At 41.5% G+C, this 23,161-nt stretch overlaps 1 protein-coding gene across 7 annotated transcripts in view; it reads right to left on the minus strand.

Annotated features, from left to right (window-relative positions):
* mpped2a (metallophosphoesterase domain containing 2a) overlaps positions 1-23,161 on the minus strand; it is a 206,388-nt gene that overhangs the window by 156,059 nt on the left and 27,168 nt on the right. For all 7 annotated transcript variants that reach the window (XM_048545581.2, XM_059652114.1, XM_048545582.2 and 4 more), the window contains exon 3: positions 15,838-16,019. In XM_048545581.2, coding sequence (XP_048401538.2) covers positions 15,838-16,019 — 182 coding nt within the window. The remainder of the gene's footprint in view (positions 1-15,837; positions 16,020-23,161) is intronic.

Below are 23,161 nucleotides of genomic sequence, written 5' to 3' on the forward strand. Positions count from 1 at the left end.
GTAGACAGCGGCAGTACCGGCGTCAGCAGGTGAGTCCTCAGTGTCTGTGGTGTTGGCATCGGAAATGGAGGCGGTGGAATCAGCAGCAGTGCCGATGGCGTTCGCTGTCCTGGAAGTGGTGTACCTGGCGGCGGAGGATGTGACATCATTTGTGGGTGCTCGGAAAGTGGCCACATGGCCAATGGTGGCGGGCACATTGTGGGGAAGGTCCTGGGTAGGGCTGGGGATTTGCAGGGTGGAGGAAGCTGATTTTGGGTGGCAGGCACCAGTACGTTTTCTGCACTTACAGTTTTTAGTGTCCAATAAAGCGGAGTAGAATTGTGAGTTCAGGTTGTGGATCCTACGAAAAATAAAAAACAGGAGAGGTCCTTTGCAGGTCTGGGAGCGGGAGGCTCTGAGCTGGGGTAGGTTTGATTGGTGCCAGGAGATGCCGGCGCATTGCTGAGAGTGTGTATTTCAGGAGTCGCAGGGAGAAACATTTTCGTAGGATCTCAATGTTCTGAACGTAGACATTGTCACGGTTGGGGCCAAACTGGGAAGGCCTAAATGTGGACTGCAGTCCATCGGGGGTCATCTGATTCCGTAGGCAGGTATTAAGAAAGGTAATATGGTTGTAGTACCTGGTTTGCTTCAGGATGTGGTAGAGCAGTTTCAAGGCTGATGAGATTACGAGAGAGTCTCAGTGGGAGAGAGATCCACTGATGTTTTTCCAGAGGATAACTTCTTCAGGGAAGGCATCCTTGGAAGAGACTTCACTGTGGGGTTAAAACTGTTTCAGAGGAACTGCAGATGCTGGAGGATCTGAGATAACAAGGTGTAGAGCTGGATGAACACAGCAGGCCAAAGCAACATCAGGGGAGCAGGAAAGGTGATGTTTCGGGCCTAGACCCTTCTTCAGAAACAGTAAGTGGAGCTCAGTCTCAAAAAGATCAGCCAGGATCTTACTGAATGGTGAATCAGGCGTGACAGGCCAGATGGTCTGCATCTGCTCCTATTTCTTATGTTATGTTTTAAACCTGTCATAAACTAAACATAAATATCTCCAGCAGATCTCCCTTCCAACTCCTTTGCTTCAACAAGAGCAATGCCAATTTCTCCCACCTAAACTTAAAGCTAAATTCCATCACCTTTGGAACCATTCTGGTTGATCTCCTCTGTATCCTCTCAACTCCACTCTGGTAATCAGATGGATGCATTGCCCTAGGTGTGGCCGAACCAATGCTTCATGTAGGCTCAGCAAACTTTGAAAGTGCCAGATTTCATGAAGGTTGAAGTGACTGCTGCAGTCTAACGGAGGCTAATGTTTTGAACTCGCCATTCCCTGCCCACTGGAAAGTCTCAGGACAGTGCACTCCTCCTACAGCCTCCCTCCCACAAATGGGAGGGGAAGCAATTTTCTGATGCCTGCCTCTGCTCAGTGCCAGGATAACGCATTCAGAAAAGCAGCCTTCCAGATTTAATGGAGCAGAGCACCCTGGAGCATTCATGCTTCATCTCTGTAAGGAAGGTGTTGCACTGTCATTCCAGAGTTTGTCTACTTTTTTTTAAGTAAATCTAATCTCTGAAAATTCAGATCAAAATTTCCTATGACTGCCCTTCATTCAAAATCTTGGCTCGTACACTAAAACACAGCTACCAAGAAACAGTTTAATTACTTAGAAGGTAGCAAAGGGCAACCTTTCCATTGAGATTATGCAACCCACAGACTGAAACAATATTAAGTTTGAACCTCTGCCAATGAAAACATTTCTAGTGATACCATCATCCTTTACAGACAAGAGCACTTAGGTTTCAGAAGGGGCCTCCAGTAGCACAAGTGCTCATTCAGGACAACAGGGGTCCAGTCCTATGCAATGAAGCACAAACAAGTTTAGGAAAGGTACGTGGGGTGCATCCTTTGAGCACAGAGACTGCAATCCTTTATTTCACTCTAGTTTTCGTGGATGCAATTGGCAGTGAACAGCAATGTCTACAACTACTCCAAAATTAACACAAGTAAAGGAAGTGACCATTCAGCCCCTCAAATCTGTTCTGCCATTCTGTTTGTTCACGGTTGATCTGTAATTTAATCTAATCTACTGCCATGATTTTAATACTACAACCAGATGCCGAAAATTCTGCAAAAACTCAGCAGCCCAATTTAACTCAAAGTGTTAACTGTGTTTCTTTCTCCATGGATGCTGCCAGACCTACTGGGTTTCTCCAGCACTGCCTGCTTTGTAGCATCCACAGTTTTTAATGATTTCACTGTTTTTAACCAGCAAAAATTTACTTATTCCACTTGTCACGTTTCCAATTGACCCCAAGCTTCAACGACTGGTAGAGAGGTTCAGAATGCCACAACTGCTTGCATGAGCGTGTGCATCCTGACAGCAATCCTGAATGGCTGGGTTTAAATATGTAGGTGATGCCTGCCTGTTGTGCAGTCTGCAAATAGAGGAAACAATTTAGAAATTTCAGGGGTTTCAACCTTTGTATCTGATGATAGTACAATCCCTGAGGCATCCCACTAGTTGCTTCCTGCCAATTTGAAAAGAACCCATGAATTCCTACTCTTTGTTTCCTCTCTGCCAACCAGTTTTCTAACCATCTCAATATACTTCCCGAAATCTTATGCACTTTAATCTTGCAGAAATATCTGTTATGTGGGACTTTGTTGAATACTTTCTAAAAGTGCAAGTATACCACATCAACTGGCTCCCCCCGTCAACTCTTCTAGTTACATCTTCATAGAATTCCAACAGATTTGTCAAGCATGATTCCCCTTTCATAAATCCACGCTGATTCTGTCACTGCTTTCTAAATGCTCCGCTGTAACGTTCTTGATATTGGATTCTAGAATTTTGCCCACCACCAATGTTAGACTTTTGGTCTATAATTCCCTGTTTTCTCTCTATCTCCTTTTTGGAATACTGGAGTGACATTAGTACTCTCTAATATGCAGGGACTGTTCCAGAGTCTATAGAATCCTGGAAAACTGACCACCAATGCATCCACCATTTCTGTAGCCACTTTGTTCAGTTCTCTGGGACGTAGATTATCAGGTGCTAGGGATTTATCTGCCTTCAATCCCATCAATTTTCCCAGCACTACTCCTCCACTAATACTGACCTCCCTCAATTCTTTCCTCTTACTAAATCTTGCATTCTCCAACATTTCTGGTATCTGATTTGTGCCCTCTTTTGTCCAGACAGAACCAAAGTACATGTTCAGTTGCTCAGCCATTTCTTTATCCCCCTATTATACATTCCCCCATTTCTGAATGTAGGGGACGTACTGGTCTTCACCAATCTCTTTCTCTTCACATACCTACAGAAACTTTTCGTGTCAATCTTTATGTTCCCTGCAAGCTTACTTTGGTACTGTATTTTTCCCTTCATAATCAATTCCTTTGTCCTTCTTTGCTGAAGTTTAACCGAGTCCCGAACCTCAGATGTATTATTTTTCTTGGCCAATGTGTATACTTCTTCCTTGGGTCAGATACTGTCTCTAATTTCCTCTTACCCATTTTGCTTTTGCGACAGACAGGAATAAACAGTTGTTTCAGTTCCCCCAAACATTCCTAGAATGTTTGCCATTGCTTATCCACTGTCATCCCTTTAAGTAACTCTTCCTAATCTATCAAGGCCAACTCACACCTCATATCTTCATAGCTTCCTTTATTAAGATTCATCACTCTAATCTCCCACCCCACCCTCTGTCTTGATATAAAAATTCTATCATATTATGGTTGCTTATCCCCGACGGGTCTCGCACAGCTAGATGAGCAATGATTCCCTTCTTATTACACTTTTCCCATTCAAAGATGGCCTGGTCTCTAATTGGTTCCTCCACATAATGGTCAAGAAAACCATCCGTCTATGGCATTGTGGCTGATTTGATATGACCAATCTATGTACAGATTAGTGTCACTTATGATCATCGATATTCCCTTATCACATGCATCTCTAATTTCGCATTTAATGCCATTCCCAATATTACCACTGCAGTTTGTGGGTCTATATATGACACTCACTAATATTTTTTGCCTCATGGTATTTCTCAGCTCTACCTATACAGACTCCACATTATCAGAGCTAATATTCTTTCTCACTATCCTGTTAATTTACTCTTTAACCGGCAATGCCACTCCACCACCTTTCTCCTTTTGCCTGTCCTTCCTAAATACTGAATGTCTTGGGACATTCATTCTCATCCCTGGTCCCCTGCAGCTATGTCTCCACAATCCCAATTATATTGTATAATGCTGTAGAGGAGGAATTCCCTAGACTGTTTATGGATGGTTTTCTTGACTAATACATGGAGGAACCAACTAGAGCGCAGGCCATCTCAGGCTGGGTACTGAGTAAGGAGAGCGCTGCCCTCTCATTAGAGACAGGCAAGTGGCAGTGGTTTAAATTGAGGGTTGTCATACTTCAGTTGAAGGGAGAGATTAAGAACAAAGTCCTACAGAAACATCAGCAGGTGCAGGAGTTGAACCCCAGGGGTGGCATTACTCTACACAGCAAAACAGCCATCTAACCAATTGCGTTAACCAAGACAACAACCACCACAAGCTCACCTTGAACACAGTAAAACAAATGACCAGTGCTCATCACACAAAATACACTGAGTCATGTCAGGAGATGCTGGGAAAGGTGCTGGTCAAAGTGGTAAATTTTAAAGGCTATTTTAAGGGATTGGCGGTCAAAAGGTGGAGAAGTTTACGGGATTTGGAAACTATATCTTGTGAGGAAAGTTGTAAAGTGATTAAGTTGACTTCAAAGGCTTTGCAACATCCTGGACGCATGCTGGGCTATTCATTGCTTGTAAGTTCCCGGTCCTTCTCTACTTTTGTCCCAGTTTAAAGATTACCTAACAAGCCTTGTCCACAAGCACAGTTAGAGAGCAGACTTCTATATGAAGTTTCTGCCTTTGCTCGAAGAAGCCACTGTATGTCTCTCATTTCTCCGGGTTCACTAGCTAGCACTTCAGCTGCTTCAAATTGCTCAGTGTTTTGCACTGAATTATTTAAAAAAAATCTCTTTAAATGAATCCCTAGCCAGAGAAACTGGAAGCTTGAATCTGGACACCTTCAGAATTGTTGGTCGGGGAATTCCTAAATCAAGTAACGGTATATCTGCAGGCTCACTAATGCAATATAGAAAAGACAGAATTGCATTGTTACATGAGAATTTCACATCAACTCAATACGGTTTGCTGCAGCCTTTCTGCAGTTCAATGAATGACAAAATGTAGAATTATTTGTAACGCTTATCAATTTTTTTAAGGAGTTTCCACAAGGATATTTTCAGCCGAGCCAGTGCAAACAAGCAGAATGGCCAAGTCAGAACATGTGAAATATGCCTGATGCTGGAGCATGGTCAGTACAGTCTGCCCTATGTTGTAGGTGTTGAGTTCTAACCAAAAAAAAAGTATCTCTTTCATGTCCTCAGTATGTTGCAGCCGTTTCACAGCCAATGAAGTACTTTTAAATTGCAATCCCTGCTATAATACAGGAAGCCAATTTGTGCACAGCCACAGTCCGCAAGCAGTAATAACACAAAATGATGATATAATCTGGTGTTGTTGGCCCAGTGATCCATGTCGGCCAGGACAACAGAGGAATCATCCCTGCTCACCAGAATAGTGCCGTGGGATCTTCTCCTTTCACCAGATGAAACCTCATTTTAAAGCATTAGCAGGCTAAGTTTGACACAGTGACAAACCTCCACTGAAAGTGTGATTGAGGCAGATTCAAAAAAAAGTTTAAAATAGCAACGTTTGCAAGGCATTGGGTTATGGGCAAGAGAGGTTAACCTTTTACTGATACAAACAAGAGGAGGTGGTCATTTATGCTCCCAGGAGTCTGATATCCCATTTAATGAGATCATTCCGATCTGTGACCTAACTCCACATGCTGACCCTCTCCCCACATCCTTGAATAACTGGTAAACAAAAATCTATCAATCATTCTCAATTATAAAAAAATAACAGTTGATCAAGCACCAACTAGGGTTTACAGAAGAGAATTCCAAACATCAACAAGCTTTTCTGTCCAGAAGTATTTAGTAACTTCATTTATCTTTCACCTAAAACAAATGATTTATCATTTAATGCGTTATTGTATGTGAATTCTTGCTGCCGACATATTGGTTGTCAAGTTTACCTTTCTCGTGGCAGTGACTATACTCAAAAGGCAGTTTTGAGACAGTCCGAGATTCGAAATGGCACGATAGAAATGTAAGGTCTTTCTGAATGCTTATCTCAAACAAAATAATATCTCTGTGAAAATGGTGAAGAGAGAAACATCAGATAAACAGGCACGACTCCTGACTGCAAATCTGTTCACGATCTGTGATGAACAGAGTGGGAATTCCACATCTGCGGCAGTGTCTGGCAGAATTAAAGGTGCACGGGATGCCAGATTTGAAGGTGCTGCGGAAGATCTCAGAGAGCTGGAGGAGCTTGCAGAAATGTTGCCTGTATCCACTCAGGAAGACCAGATGGAATGGAACATTGATTTCTTCTGAAAACGGGTCACTGGACCTGAAACATTAACTCTGATTTCTCTCCACAGATGCTACCAGACCTCCTGAGATTTTCCAGCAATTTCTACTTTTTGTTTCACCTTGAATACCTTTGATTAACAAAAAAAAACTTGTAATATTTCTCTTTAAAATTAACAAGTGGCCTAGAACGCTAAGCAGTTTGCTGAAGAGAATTTCAAACTTCTAGCAGCCTTTGTCTATTGAAGTATTTCCTAATTTCGCTCCTGTTAAGGTCTGTCTCTTGTTTAAGTCCCCCAGTTGTAGAATTTCCAACAAGCAGAAATAGCTTCACTCTAGCTGCCCTTTCTGCTTCCCTTAGCATCTTCAGAACCTCAGGCAAATCACACCTACTTTCTAAATTCCAAGAAATACAACGATAGGTTGTATAATGTAACCTTTGGAGTCCAAGCATTATTCACAAAGAACACAGGTGCAAAATTAGGTCATTTGGCCACCAATCAAATCTGCCTCAATAGCCTACTACCTACCCTGAGACTGAGGCTCCTTGTTCTGGACACCCCAGGCCAGTGGGGAAATTTCATCATACATTCAGTCTGTCTTGACCTTGTATAATTTTATATATTTTAATCAGATCCCACTCATTCCTTGAAACTCTAGTGAATACAGGCCAGTCAACCCTATCTCTCCCCAGAGAACAAATCTGTTGTCCCAGGGATCAGTCTTTGTGCTACACTTCCTCTAATGGCAAGTACATCCTTTTGTAGGTAAAGAGTAAATCTATGCTGCGCTACCAAGACTACTATATCCTGCCTCAGGCATGGCACACAGAATCGTTCAGAGTACTTAAGGTTTGATGTAATCAAGGCATCGTACAACTCAAGCATGATTTCTGTTCCTTTGTATTCTAGACAAGGGCCAGCATTCCATTAACCTTTTTGGCTATTCTCTTATGTGTGTGACTTTTTAATGATCTGTGTATCTGGGTGCCAAGGTCTCTTTGGAGTATCATGGTATCTGGACATTTCATCATTCCGAATGCAATAGCCAGATTTATATAATTTAAAATATGGGACACAGTCAGCAATCCATCAACTACTAGCCAGATATCATGACTATTATACTACCATACTGATAGCAGCTCAATCTACCTATTGTAGCAAGGCAGCTGCAGTCGCCCTGAACCCACCAACAGAGCAAGAAGCAGCAGGAAGTTTTGAAAAACAAATTTCAAAAGTAAAAAAGCTCAGGACTGAGGAAGCTCACTTGTGTAATCTGAATACCTATAAACCCTGATAAATATAATCCAGAATTATCAATGAATCCTCCTTGGCTGAGAAAAGTGCCCTGTGTCAAGATCAGATAAAATGGAACCTCAAAATATACTGAGAATTAAAATAAACAGCAATTTTAAAAATCTAATTCCTTTATTTCAACAGGCCTTAAATATAAGGGATGAAAGATATACTATAGACACACGAATATCTGGTTGGACCCTATCTGGAATAACTGCGTTCAGTTCTGGGCGCCACATCTTGGGAAGCATATACTGGCCTTGGAGGGAGTGGAGAGTAGATCCAGCAGAATTACACAAGGGCTAATGGGATTAAATTACAAAATCAGGTTACATGCACTTGGTTTGGATTGCCTCATGTCTAGAAGATTAAGGGATGATACCTCTGAAGTGATTAAAGATGACTAAAAGAGTTGATAGCATGGATATTTCGTCTGGTGGGGAAAGAATATGAAAGGAGGAACCATATTGCTTAAAGTATAGGGATAGGTGTGGTCAGAAAACAGCTCCTCACTCCAAAAGCAATGGAAATTGGGAAATGAATTCCCCAAAATGATAACTTCAAGACTGAGATGTCAATAGATTATTGTTAGTAAAGGGTATTAAATATTACAGAACAAAGGCAGGCAATTGGAATAAAGATATAGATCAGACATGATCTAATTGCATGACAGAGCAGGTTGAAGGGGCTGAATGGCCTTCTTCTGTTGCTTTGTGACTAATAATCTCATTCTGAGGCAATTCTCTTTTACAGTCAGGAGGATTTCTCTTTGTATCTGGAACAAGCAGGAAAAATATCACTTTCTACAGTTTCCCTAAGTGAATGGGTTAAGAATTTGACGACAAACAGTGTATTACACTCTCAGACGCTTAAAGGCCAAACACTATTAAAAAAAACCTTAATACTTTCCCTTAATAAACAAGTTATAGACTTAACTTCTTTTTGTGAGATACTAGGGTAGCCTGAAACTATAGCAGAGGTTGGCATAATCCTCAACAATTTAATAATAAAAGCCATTCCTCAGTTTTTGAAATTCTGGAATATCCCCTGTGTGCATCACAGATCAATTTAAGTGGCACTTTTTCACTAATCAAAAAGAAATGGAAGGTTGAAATCGGCTTACTGTATATTGAGCAGTCAGAAAGCAAAATACAATTATTGCAAATAAATTACATTTGCCACTCTCAAGGTTGATTGTTCAAACTACAGTTGAGTGCAATCGAACATTATTTTTAAATATGTCAATACGTGATTCCATTTTCTGTGCAGGACAGGCTTCAGGCAGATAATTTAATATTTTAAGTACTGCTTCTAAAGTTTTGTTGAAAATCACACCATATCATGACACACACGGTATGCACAGAACTAAAGGCTTACCACACGCAGTTAAATGGAATCTGGGAAAATGTTGTTTAAAGCAAAGACTTGCATTTGTTAGGAGATTTTCAACAACCGCAAAATGTCTGGAAGTGCTTTTCAGCCATAAAGCGCTAATGGTAATGTAGATAACATGGTGGTCAATTTGATGCACAGTAAGCTCCCACAAACAGCAATGAGATAATGATCAGACAATCATGTTGATCAAGGGATAAATATTGCTCATGGCATTAGGGAAACTTACGTTAATCTTCTACAAAATGGTGCCGTGGGGTTATTTACAATTTAAGGGTAGTGTGGTGACTCAGTGGTTAGCATTGCTGTTTCACAGCACCAGGGACCTGGGTTCAATTCCACCCTCCGGTGACTGTCTGTGTCGTGTTTGCACATTCTCTCCATGTCTATGTGGGTTTCCTCCGGGTGCTCCTGATTCTTCCCACAGCAAGTTAGGTGGACTGGCTAAATTGCCCATATTGTTCAGGGATATGCAGTCTAGGTAAGTTAGCTACAGAAATGCAGGGTAGGGGGATGCATCTGAATGGGATGCTGTGCTGAGGATCAGTGTGGATCCCTTTGGGCGAGATGGCTGGTTTCCACAATGTAGGGATTCTATTCTAATCAAGTCAATATCTTAAGGAGGGAGGGGGACAAAATATCGATAGATATTTAATATCTGTCACTGGGAAAATATCGGCATCTACTATAAAGGATGTATTGGCAGAGCATTTGAAAATACGTAATCTAGTCAAGGAGACAACATGGCTTCATGCCAGACAAGTGTATTACAACTCATTGAGGAGGTGAAGATAGATAAAGATGAACCAGTGGATGTGAAATATTTGGATTTCCAAACATTTGGTGTCTTATCAAACACCACAGGGTTACTTAATAAGATGAGTGTTGGGGATAGAATACGAGCTTGGATAAGGTATTGGCTAACTAATAGAAGGCAGAGGTTTGGACAGAGGGGGTACTTTCAGGGTGGAAACCAGTAACAAATGGAGTGCCAGTACTATTGCCACAATTATTTACAATATACTTTAACGACTTGGATGACCCAAATGCATGTATTATCACCAATTTGCGGATAATACAAATATAGTTGTGATGGCAACTACTGGTGATGACACAAACAGTCTACAGAGGGATATAGACAGGTTGAGTGAGTAGCCCATAACGTTGGCATGTGCAATACGATGTTGGAAAATGTGTTTTTAGGCACTAGGGGCAGGAAGAATAAAGGAGATAAATATCATTTAAATGGGCTGTACAAAGACTGCAGAATACTGATCTCTCAATCAATATCATAGAATAGATTGTCTGGTCATTATCACACTGCAGTTTGATGCTTGGCTGTGCACTTCAACATTACAGCTATGGTTCCATCTCAGAAGTACCTTCTCTTTATTCTTTCATGGGATGTGGGTGTTACCAACAAGACCGATACCTGTTGTCCGTATGTTACGGCTACTGAATTGAGCGGCTTGTGAGGCCATTTCAGAGGGCAGTAAAGAATCACCCACATACCTGTTTGCCTGCAGCCACATGTAGGCCAGATCAGGCAAGGCCGATAGATTTCCTTCCCTAAAGGACATCAGTGAACCTAATTTTGTTACATGAAAAACGACTATGCCCATAAAGTCGCCATTAAACTAGCTGTTAATTCCAGATTCAACTGAATTTAAATTTTACCATCTACTTGGTGGAGTTTGAACCCAAGTCCCTAGAGCAGTAATCTGGGCCTCTGGATAATCAGCCCAGTGACACTTCACCATGCCTCCAATTCCCAACTTCACTAAATGTCAGGGGACTTGGGACAGGTAATAATTGGAAAGGTGCTTCTTTTACATGATACTGAAACAACAAAATCACTGGAGTTGGACAACTCCATTGTCTAATCACAACTCGTTGTTGTTAATAATAAATTGAACATTCACATGAAGCCTACCTAACCTTGCAATCACTGATCAAAATTGTACTCACAGATAACCTGGATGAAGAGAAGACTAATATTTAACTGAAGAAACTGGTTTCTTACCAAATATCTTCTATTGTATAATGTTCAACCATCTACATAAATTTCTCACAACCTGCAATGGGCTTCTGGCTACATGACAATAGAAATCACAACAAGAATAGTAGTTTTCCATTGTTCTTTAAGGAGAACAAACGCAGCTCTCCACTTAAAAAGTGATGGCAGTATTAGCAAACAGCACACTACACTGCACAACCCACCACTCATTGGTGCATTCCCATTGTTTCACTAACAGCATAAAAGCCTTTTAGCTCACAGGCACTGAATGTGCAATAAAGGCCTTCGATCATGAGCATAAAAGAACAACTGGGCACAGTCACCCAAAGCAACAATCTACCTGTTTGTTTACTGGGATGGGGGAAGGTAACTGATGAGTGCAGCCTGCTAAAACAATCTTGAAAATAATGGTCTCCATTTGGTGAAATTGAGAACTATGAACTTCCCGCAAGACAATTACATATTTAAAAGTGGGAGGAGAGAAGCGTGAGGATGTTTTCTCATCGGGGCTGGAGTATAAATCAGCTCACAGGCAGACAACAAACAGGTACTGTAGGAGGGACGTGTTACAAAAATGTGCACTGCTCTGTTGACCAGTTTACCAATAGTACAGTACCTAGGCACTGAAGAGAAACCGAGCCCTACTGTGCATTATCCAATGGGAATCAAAAAGATGAGGGGGAACTATAATGACTGGATGGCTTTAATGTAGTAAAATATCCCAAGATGCCTCACAGGACTGGTTATTAACTAAGAATTTGACAAGCAAAGTATGACAGCAAGTGACCAGAAGTTTGGTCAAAGAGGTCAGTTCTAATGAGCATCTTAATGAGTAAAAAGGGGCAGAGCTACAGTGAGTGAAGAGAGATTTGGGAGGGGATTCTGGAGCTAAGCACATGGAGAGCTGATGACTATATTTAGTTGTAAAGATAGGAGAGGGCAAGACCATGGAATAATTTATAAACAGGGATGACAGTCTTATATCAGTGCATTACTGGACCGGAGGTTGGAGTTGCACATTCTCCAGTGTCTACGGGAGTTCCTTCCGGGTGCTCCGGTTTCCTCCCACAGCCCAAAGATGTTTTGGCTAGGTGGATCAGCCATGCTAAATTGTTCGTAGTGTTCAGGGATGTGTAGATTAGGTGGGTTATAGGGGGATGGGTCTAGGTGGGATGTTCTGAGGGTCGGTGTGGACTTGTTGGGCCGAAGGGCCTGTTTCCACACTGTAGGGATTCTATGATCTATACTGTAACTATCTATAAGTAAGACAAGAAGTTACATCTGTTGCTTAGCTGTACTGGTAGAATTTGGTAAGCTTCCATTCTATGGATTTTCATTAACCATTTGTTGCTTCTGTAACAGTGGCCTAAACTCGAATGGGAATAGACGGGTTAAACCTATAGAGGATGTTCCCAATGATCGGAGAGCTCAGAACCATGGGTCACATAGTTTAAGGACTGACTATTTAAGACAGAGATGAGGAGAAATTTCTTCACCAAGAGCGTGCTGAGACTGCGGAACTCTTCGCCATTGGAAGCATTTGAGGCCAAAACATTGAATGTTTTAATGCGTTAGATATAGTTTGTGCAGCAAAGAGGTCAAAGAGTGTGAGCAGAAAGAGGTATCAGAGTAATAAGTGGAAAATCAGCCATGATCGTATTGAATATGGAACTAAATCCACAGTGGACGGGAAATATTCAATATGGCGCTCAGTTACAAGTGGTATGCCACAAGGATCAGTTCTGGATCCTCTTACATTTGTGATTTTTGCAAATGATTTGGATGAAGGAGTGGAAGGGTGGACTAGCAAGTTCACGGACGATACAAAGGTGGGTTGAGTTGTGGTTGGCGCAGAGGGCTGTTCTAGGTTACAACGAGACATTGATAGGATGCAGAGCTGGGCTGAGAAGTGGCAGATGGAGTTTAACCCTGAAAAGTGTGAGATGGTTCATTTTGGAAGGATAAATTTGAAAGCAGAATACAGGGTTAACGGAAAGATTCTTGGCAGTGTGGAGGAGCAGAGAGATCTTGGGGTTCATGTCCACAGTTCCCTGAAGCTGCCACCCAGGTGGATAGAGTTGTTAAGGAGGCATATGGTGTGTTAGCTTTCATTAGAGAGAGTGAGTTCAAGAGCCGCGAAATTATGCTCCAGCTATACAAAACCCTGGTTCGGCCACATCTGGAGTATTGTGTCCAGTTCTGGTTGCCTCATTACAGGAAAAAATGTGGATGCTTTGGAGAGGGTGCAGAGGAGGTTCACCAGGATGTTAGATAACAAAGTGTGGAGCTTGATGAACACAGTCGGCCAAGCAGCATCTCAGGAACACAAAAGCTGATGTTTCAGGCCTAGACCCTTCGTCAGAGAGGGGGATGGGGAGAGGGAACTGGAATAAATAGGGAGAGAGGGGGAGGCGGACCGAAGATGGAGAGAAAAGAAGATAGGTAGAGAGGAGAGTATAGGTGAGGAGGTAGGGAGGGGATAGGTCAGTCCAGGGAAGATGGACAGGTCAAGGAGTATGGAGGGTGCTAGCTATGAAGAAAGGATGAGTAGATTAGAATTATTTACATTAGAAAGACAGAGATTGAGGGGAAACCTGATTGAGGTCTAAAAAATCATGAGAGGTATAGACAAGGTGGAGAGCAAGAAGCTTTTCGCCCCCAGAGTTGGGGACTCAATTACTAGGGGTCACAATTTCAAAGTGAGAGGGTAAAAGTTTAAGGGAGATATGCATGGAAAGTTCTTACACAGAGGCTGGTAAGTGCCTGGAACACGTCACCAGCGGAATAGTAGAGGCAGGCACAATAGCATCATTTAAGATGTATCTGCTCAGATACATGAATGGGCAGGGAGCAAAGGGATACAGATCGTTGGAAAATAGGTGACAGGTGTAGACAAGAGGATCTGGATCAACGCAGGATTGGAGGGCCGAAGGGCCTGTTCCTGAGCTGTAATTTTCTTTGTTCTTTGTTTCGTTCTTTGTCACTCTGTATCATTTCAATGTCAGGACTGACCCCCTCCATCCAGTGAGCCTCCCCTTCCACTCCCATTCCTCACCCTGGCCCCTGCCCCTCTCAGTGAGACTGACTGGTACCACCACAGCAGCATCATTGCAAAGTATCAGTTCAGTGGCACAACAGGTCAGGGGCAAAGCATTCCTTGGGGCAACAGCAGCAACAACAACTTGCAGTGGTATAGCACTTTTAATGCAGTGCAACACCTAAAAGTACTTTATGGGAGAGTCTAGCAAGCCAAATCTGTGACTGTATCAAAGTCATCGGAATAGGCTTTCAAACAATGGGTGAAAGATATAGGTTTTTAAGTGCGTCTTAAATGAGGAGAGAGAGGGGACAGGTGGGAACATTCTTGAGCTTAGAGCCCAAGTAGCTGAAGGCATGGTCACCAATGGCAGAGGTGAAGGAACATGGAATGCACAAGATACCAGAAGAACACTGAGCTTGGAGAGGGTCATGGGGCATGGAGAAATTTACCAAGATAGAGACAAACAGTGCTGGGATAGGGACACACCCACCAATACTGGCTGAGGTGGGATGAGGACTACAAATGATCATTTGCTGGCCGCTTAATGGTCTCAAAGGGCCTAAAATAGGCAGGCCTCAACTACCTCTGTTCCACGCCCCATAAATATTTCTAACACATTGGGGTGAGAAGGGTAAGTGGTGGGGAGGCCGCTCATTAGATTTTGTGAGGTCTCCACCTTTCCCCACTATCTTCAAACCCACTGGCAAAGGAATATGAAGGCAAACTCATAGAATCTTGGGCAGAAATTCAGGCAAGAAATTTGGAAACACTTCTTGGGCCAAAGGATTTTTGGAAAAAGCAGCAGGTGCTAACCCAAGCAATCATTTTATGTCAAATGATCAAATGATTTGTACTAACAGGAGCATTAAGGGGTATCAGCCAAAACGGGAAGATGCAGTTAAGGTACATATTGGCCATGACCTCATTGAATAATGGAAGCAGCTGAATGTCTATACCCAATACCTCATTCTCACACACTGTTTGGAATTTTAAAGAGGTCTTCCTTTTGGCTTGAGCAGTGGTTTTAAACCAGACATGCATGGCCTGAAGCTCCTTCAATTCAAGACAATTTCAAGTGGGTAACTGATATGTTAACTCAAGAAGAAATAGTCTTTTATCCCATGGGAGGACAGGCCTCTTCAGATAAGGGAAAAAATATTATCAGACAGTATGTTTCTCCATTTAAATGCAACAACATCTAACCTGGAAAAGGGGAGGGGGGGGCGTTTTCTTTCCTCCCTTTATCTTCAATAATTTGGGACAGAGCGTAAGTACAAAATAAATGTTTGAGATACAGCTCCCCACGTGCATGTGGCACTCAGTCACTCCCTTATGTCAGCCCCAACCTCCCTAACTCCTCTCTCAACTGTTTGTGAGTACAATAAGATAATCTTTATGAAGAATACTTCATTGGGGTGGAGGGAAGGGCAACAGGGAAAGGAAAGGAAAGATAAAAACTTTGTTAGTAGCATCCTGTGTTCCCACTGTAGCAATCTGTAGTCATTAGACGCTTTGATTTAATTATCAAAATTGTGAATGGCATTTGTACAACAGAGGTTAATTAGGGTCACAAAGAGCGATCGAGGAAAAAAGAAGGACTCTTACCTAACCAATCGTTGAACTTCTTAACCTCCGTGGGGAGTCCCAGCTCTGTAAAATCACCCGTGTGAAGCAGTATGTCCCCATACGGCATCTGAATGCCATCTGTTCGGGAGTGTGTGTCTGAGACGCAGACAAATCGTGTGTGGCCTGCTGGTTTCGGAGTGTCATATGGGACAGGGTCAACCCTGAGTGCATGCACAATAAGATAAAGAGACAAAATCATGGCATTAACAAGACATTAATATAGCTGCCACTTGCTCATTAGTGACCAGTCCAGACAGAAATGCAGACCCGTTAGCATTAATTAACCTTTAAATTGCAAAAATGCTCCACTGATAACTTGCGCGCGCGTGCACACACACAGAGGTCAGTCAAAGAGTCGGGAATTAAAACATGGGCTGCGTTAGGATCCATGTCCTCTTTTTTAATAAATTAAATTGCAATTACAAATGATTTACACTACCTCATTAAAAATTATACTCTAATTAAAGTCACTTCAGAAACTGCACCCAATGCTGTTCAACAATTAATTTAACATTTTCAGACAAGGAGAAATCAATTCAATTTTTTTAAACCAGGCAAGGCTTCTCAGCCATTGACAGCATTGTGTGCCTGTTTTAATTTTAAGAGAACATGTGATTTATTAACCCATTAAAGACTGCAGGAGCATAATAATAACAGAAAATAAGGTCACATTTCAAATTTACTCAGAGAATGTTGTAAGGTAAAAGAGAATCTTGTTTTTAATTACAAGAGCAGGGAGAAAAAATTCATCACAATATAAGGCCTTTTGTCTCATCGTAATCCATTTGGTACAGACAATATAGGTTAAGAAAAGAGATGAGTTGTTAAAAGCAGAAAGTAGGGGCTTAGGAAGTAAGCTGAAAAGTAGGACCTCAAAAGGCAGTGACCTCAGGATTACTACCAGTGTGTAAGGCAGAGGAAAAACATCAGGATATATTAAATGAGTGCTTGATAGAAGAGATGGTGAGAAGGGAGTGTTTCAGATTCCTGAGGTATTCAGGAGTATATCCAGAGGTATTCAGAGTTTGTGTCGGATAGACAAAGAAGGAAATGGTGGTGGAGTTACATTGCTGGTTAAACAGTAAACTAATGCAATAGTGAGAAAGATTACCTGAGGTGCAAACTTGCTATAATTAATTGGGGATATGACTTAAAAGGATGGCAGTAGAAAGGCAATAGCAAAACATTTAAAGAGTGCCTGGATGAATTGTAACAAGAGTTCATTCCTGCCTGGTGCAAAACTGAAACAGGAAAGGTAGCCAAACCACAGTTTACATGAGAAATTAGAAATAGTATTAGATCCAAAAGACGGGCATACAGATTGGTCAGAAAAAAATATACCTGAGACATAGACATTGTACAGCACGGAAACAGACCCTTCAGTCCAACTCATCCAAGCTGACCAGATATCGAAAATTAATCTTGTCCCATTTGTCAGCATTTGGCCCATATCTCTCTACGTCCTTCCCGTTCAGTACCCATCCAGATAGCTTTTCATTACTGTAATTGCACCAGCCTCCACAACTTCCTCTAGCGGCTCATTCCATCACACGCACAACCCTCTGTGTGAAAAAAGTTGCCTCCTAAATCTATTTTAAATCTTTCCCCTCTCACCTTAAACCTATGCCCTCTAGTTTTGGATTCTCTTATCCTGGGCAAAAAAACTTTGGCTATTCACCCTATCCATGCCCCTCACAATTTTATAAACCTCTATAAGGTCACCCCTGAGTCTCTAACACTACAGGGGAAATGGACACAGTCTAATAGGCCTCTCCCTATAGCTCAAACTCTCAAACCCTGACATCATTTTAAATCTTTTCTGAACCCTTTCAAGTTTAACAACATTTTTCCTCTAGCAGGGAGACCAGAATTGAACTCAACTTTCCAAGGGCCTAATTTCCTGTTTTTGCAAAGAGTTTCTAAATTATAGGGCTTCATTGTATATTTGGCTAATCTGTCTGAGATTCATTGTTCTCATTTTAGAATATTTAAAACATATCCTAGATGTAACTATTATTGTTCCGTGCATGCGCAATAGTTAGGTTTTAGAGATTACAGCAGGTCAGATAGGATTCATGGAAAGTCCGCAAGCTAACATTTCGAATTTAGATGACTCTTCTTCAGAGATGACGTGGTGGTATAGTGGACAACGAAGTAAGTTACCTCAAACTGCACTGCAACCTTGCTCAGATGGGCCAATGGGCCGAGCGGTGGCAGGTGGAGTTTAGTTTAGATAAATGTGAGATGTTGCATTTTAGAAAGGCAAATTAGGGCAGGACTTAATGATAGGGTACTGGGAAGTGTTGTCGAACAAAGAGATCTTTGGGTGCAGGTGCATAGTTCCTTGAAAGAGAAGTTGCAGGTAGTCAGGACAGTGAAGATGATGCTTGGTGCACTTGCCTTTATTGGTCAGTGCATTGAGTATGGGAGTTGGGATGTCATGTTGGTTAGGTAGATTAGGAGCAACTTAGAACTCAAAGGAGGGCAAAGGAATTGATTAAGAAAGAGTACAAGAGTAAGCTTGCATGAGAAGTGACTAAAGGATTCTACAATTTTTTGAAAAGAAACAGATTGCTGAACACAAATGTAAATCCCTTACAGTCAGAAATAGGGGAATTCATAATGGAGAGCAAAAAATGCCTGACCAACTAAATACATTGTTTGGTTCTGTGTTCAAGAGGGGGACAGTGAGAACATACCAGAAATGTTAGGGAACATAGGGTTTAGTAAAATAGAGCTACCCATGCAAATTGGGGAAGTGGTGTTAGGGAAATTGATGGGATTGAAGTCTGATAAATCCCCAGGGCCTGATAATCTACATCTCAGAGTACTTACAAAAGTAGTCGTAGACATTGTGGATATATTGATTGTCATCTTCCCAAGATTCTTTAGACGCTGGAACAGTTCCTATCAATTGGGGGTAGCTAATGTAACCCTTCTATTTAAGAAGGGAGATTCAAAGATAATTGGGAATTTTAGACCAGTCAGCCTGATGTTAGTAGAGTGAAAAATACAAGATGCAGTTACAAAAGAATTAATAGTTGAGCATTTGGAAAACAGTGGCAGGATTGGGCAGAGTCAGCACTGATTTACAAAAGAGAAATCATGCTCATCAAATCTAGTGGAACTCTTTGTAGATCTAACTAATACAGTTGATGAGGGGAGCCAGTGGATGTGGTTTACTTGGGCTCAGAAGGTTTTCAAAAAAGCTCCACATAAGAGATCAGCACATAAAACTGAAGTGCATAGGACTGGAGATAATGTATTAAGATGGGAAACAAAGAATAAGAATAAACAGGCCTTTTTTTCTGAATAGCGAGCATTGACTGGTGGGAACTGCAGGGATCAGTTCAAAGATCCCAGCTATTCCCTGTACATATTCACGATTTGGATTGGAGAACTGAATGTAACAACCCCATAACTGCAGATGATACAAAGCTGGATGGCAGCATAAGCTGTGAGGAGGATGCAGAAATGCTTCAGTGTGAGAATATAATGTGGATAAATGTGAGGTAGCAAAAAAAGGAGGGCAGCTTATTACCTGAATGCTGTAAATAGCATAATTTGAGGGCAGTATTGGGGTGGCAGCACAGTGACTCAGTAGTTAGCACTGCTGTCACACAGCTCCAGGGACGCAGGTTCAATTCCACCCTTAGGCAACTGTCTATGTGGAGTCTGCATGTTCTCCCTGCATCTGCATGGGACTTTTCCAGGTGCTTGGCTTTCCTCTCACAATCCAAAGATGTGCGAGTCAGGTGGATTGGCCATGCTAAACTAACCATAGTGTTCAGGGATTGGTGGGTTAGCCATGAGAAATGCAGGGTTTCATGGATAGGGTAGGGGAATAGGTCAGAATGTGGTGCTCTTCGGAGGGTAGGTGTGGAACCGTTTGGCCAAATGGCCTGTTTCCACATTGTAGGGATTCTAAAAAATATTGAGAGAAGGGAAAGTACTGCAAGACCCAGGTGTCCTTGCACACCCGTCAATGAAGATAAGCATGACAGGTGCAGCAGGGAGGTACAGAAAGCAAACATTGGCCTTCTTAGAAAGAGCATTTGCTTACAGGAACAGTGATCCCTTGATGCAATTGGACAGCTTTGGTGAGGCCATATTAGGAAAATTGTGAACAGTTTTTATTTCCCTACTTGAGAATGGATTTCCTTCTTACTAAGGGACTGCAACAAAGACTTTTTTAAATTCATTCATGAGATGTGGGCATCGCTGGCTAGGTGCCAGCATTCATTGCCAATCCCCAATCTCCCAGACAGTAGTTAGAGTCAATCACATTGCACATGTCATATGTAGGCCATTCCAGTTAAGGATGGCAGTTTCCTTCACTAAAGGACATTAGTGAACCAGATGGGTTTTCCCCTGATATTTGACAATGGTTTTGTGATCTTTCTTAGATACTTAAATTCCAGATTTTTATTGAATCCAAATTCCGCATCTGCCACAGTGGGATTCAAACCTAGGTCCCAGAACATTAACTGGGTCTCCTAATTACTAGTCTCGGGATAATACCACTAGGCCATCACCTCCCCTAGTTTAAGGCTGATTCCTGGGATGACAGGACTGCTGTATGAGGGGAGGTTGCATTGGTTAGGATTATATTCAGTGGAGTTCAGAAGAATGAGAGGAGATCTCACAGAAATTTATAAAATTCTAACAGGTCTAAGCAGTATAGATGCATTAAGGATGTTCCCACTGGCAGAATAAAGGGCCAGCTGTTCGGGATAGTGACGAAGGGAAAGTTCTCCATTCAGAGAGTGGTGAGCCTGTGGAATTTGCATCCTCAGAAAGCTGTTGAGGCCAAAACATTGTACGATTTCCAGAAGGAGTTTGACATAGCATTTGGGTTTGAAAGAATCAAAGAATACGGAGGAAAAGCAGGAGCAGCAGGATACTGAGTTAGATGATCAGCCATGGTCATAATGAAAGGTGGAACAGGCTTGAAGAGCTGAATGGCCTACTCCTGCTCTCAATCTCAATGGTGATATGAACATTTCTATTCTGTCTCTTTATGACACCCAGTGGTTTCTTCAATACTCCCATTTTTTTTTGTTGCAACCTAGAAATCATTCCATGTGTTGATCAATCATTATGTAAAAGAAAATGTTTGCATAAATCCTACCTTTGCTTTTCTCTAGCATGAGCCTACATCCATTTGTTGCATGTTGTGACCTAGCTTGAAGTATTGTTTCAAACCTGCATACACTCTACCCTTCCAATCCACTATAGCTTGATAGCGTCACCTTCAGGCCACTTTCCTAAAAGGGTAAAAGCCTTGTAGCCCGCTGCGACTCAATAGGGAGCACTCTTTCACTGCTGGGTCAAAAAGACTGTGGGCTCAAGTCTCCACTAAACAGGCTCAAGCTGATGCTACTGCAGAGTGCTGCGCTATTGCAGATGCCACCTTTTGGAAGAGCTATGAAACTGTGGCTTTATTTGCCACCACACCATTTAAGAACAGCAGAAAGGTTCTCTCTGATCCTGTCCGATATTTATCCCTTAACCAGCATCATTAAAACTAGATTACTTGGTTTTGTCAAATTGCGGATTGGAAACTAGCTGTGGCATTTTTTTAAAACTTTACAATGGTAACCAAAATTGACATGTCCTGAGAAGATGGTTTGATAAGTATATGTCGTTGTCCTCTTTACAACAAAGGGAGTTAAGAGAAGAAGGTTAAGTTGTGATTCAAGAGGTGTGTGATGAAGAAAATAGGAGAAATATCTCCCAAAGGCAAAAAGATCAACCACCAGGATATACAGAGTTCAGGTAAATGGCAAAAACATCAAGCAGGGAGATGCTGAGAAGTTAATTTATTCAGCAAGTTCTAATGTGGAATGCTTGAAGAATCATGAAAGCAGATTCAGCAGTAACTGTAAACAGGAAAGTTTCCTAGAATATGGTGAAAGTGACAGAACGCTCCAAATTTACTCAAACATCTAACTCAGAAGCTGAATACAGCCTTTTGGATAAGATTACCATGAAGAAAATAGACTATATGTATGCATCATGGTGTGACAAAGATATTGAATATATTTGTTAATTTTTGGAATATTAAAGACAAATGGATTTTGGTCAGTTATGTGAATATTTTTTAAACATGTCAGAAAGTCATTTGGCCAGTGATCTAAGGGCATCAATTCCAAGCAGATGAGAAACTGTAGTCAAATGCTGGTAAGAACCTTTTGTGGTTTGTATGGATAAAATGTTTATACTTTTGGATTTATGAACAGGTAAAGTAAACACATTAAGACAATTAATTTAATTTTGACTTCAGAAGAGAAGACCCAAGCCTCTCTAAATTTCTCTAGGAATTAGTCGCTGAAACAGATGGTGCTGGGATTGGTGGCTAAAGCTTTGACTTGATGTTTGTATTAAGCTCTTTCTAATTGTCTTCTAAAGCATGTAGCTTTGTCTGTTTATTTTTTCTTTTATGTAATAAACTTACAATTGATGTTGAAGGACATTTTCTGCCTGTGAATAAGCTTAAGTGTCTAACTATTATATTAGCCAACTAAAAAATATACATAATCTATTAAGCCAAGTTTCTTTCTCCGGGATAACTTGACCTGTACTACCACCAGCAGGGATCATAATAGTACGAAAGGCTAATGACAGCAGATTCAGTAGGACCTTTCGAAAGAGAGCTGGATAAATGCTTGAAAATGAAAAGATCTGCAGGGCTATTGGGAAAGGGTAGAGAAAGTGTAACACATTTGGAAAGTTTTTTCGCAGAGGCTCAATATACTATCTTGCCTCACTCATGCTCTGTGATAATACTGTAGTCTCAGCACAGTCAACAGAAAAGCACAATGCTCTTTCAATGCTATTCCTTCATTTGTTATTTCAGCAGAGAAGTTAGTCTATTTCAAACAGCAGACTGAATGTTGCAAAAGTATCAAGCTATTTCTCACTCTTATCACTGCCAGCAGCAAAACAGTCTAGATTCTCCTACAATATTCAGGATTGTATCATTGATAGACTATCATCTCTGTAAGAGAACGCACACAACACAACACAAAAGAATCAGCTGACATCTAAAAGAATCAATTATTGATTAAGGCTCCATCTGTGAGGCTCCATCCCTGATGGAATTTAAGAAGGAAAGTGGTTGTGGCAAGTTAATTCATATCCTTTTATTATGAGGCATTTTGCATGCTTGCCTTCATTACTCAGACCTTTGAGTACGGGGGTTGCAATGTCATGTTGAGGCTGTACAGGACGTTGTTCAGGCTTCTTCTGAGGTACTGTTGCTGTTCTAGTCACCCTGTTATTGGAAGGATATTATTAAATT

Source organism: Stegostoma tigrinum, chromosome 17 (genome assembly GCF_030684315.1).
Source record: "Stegostoma tigrinum isolate sSteTig4 chromosome 17, sSteTig4.hap1, whole genome shotgun sequence".
In the NCBI taxonomy this organism is placed as follows: Eukaryota; Metazoa; Chordata; class Chondrichthyes; order Orectolobiformes; family Stegostomatidae; genus Stegostoma; species Stegostoma tigrinum.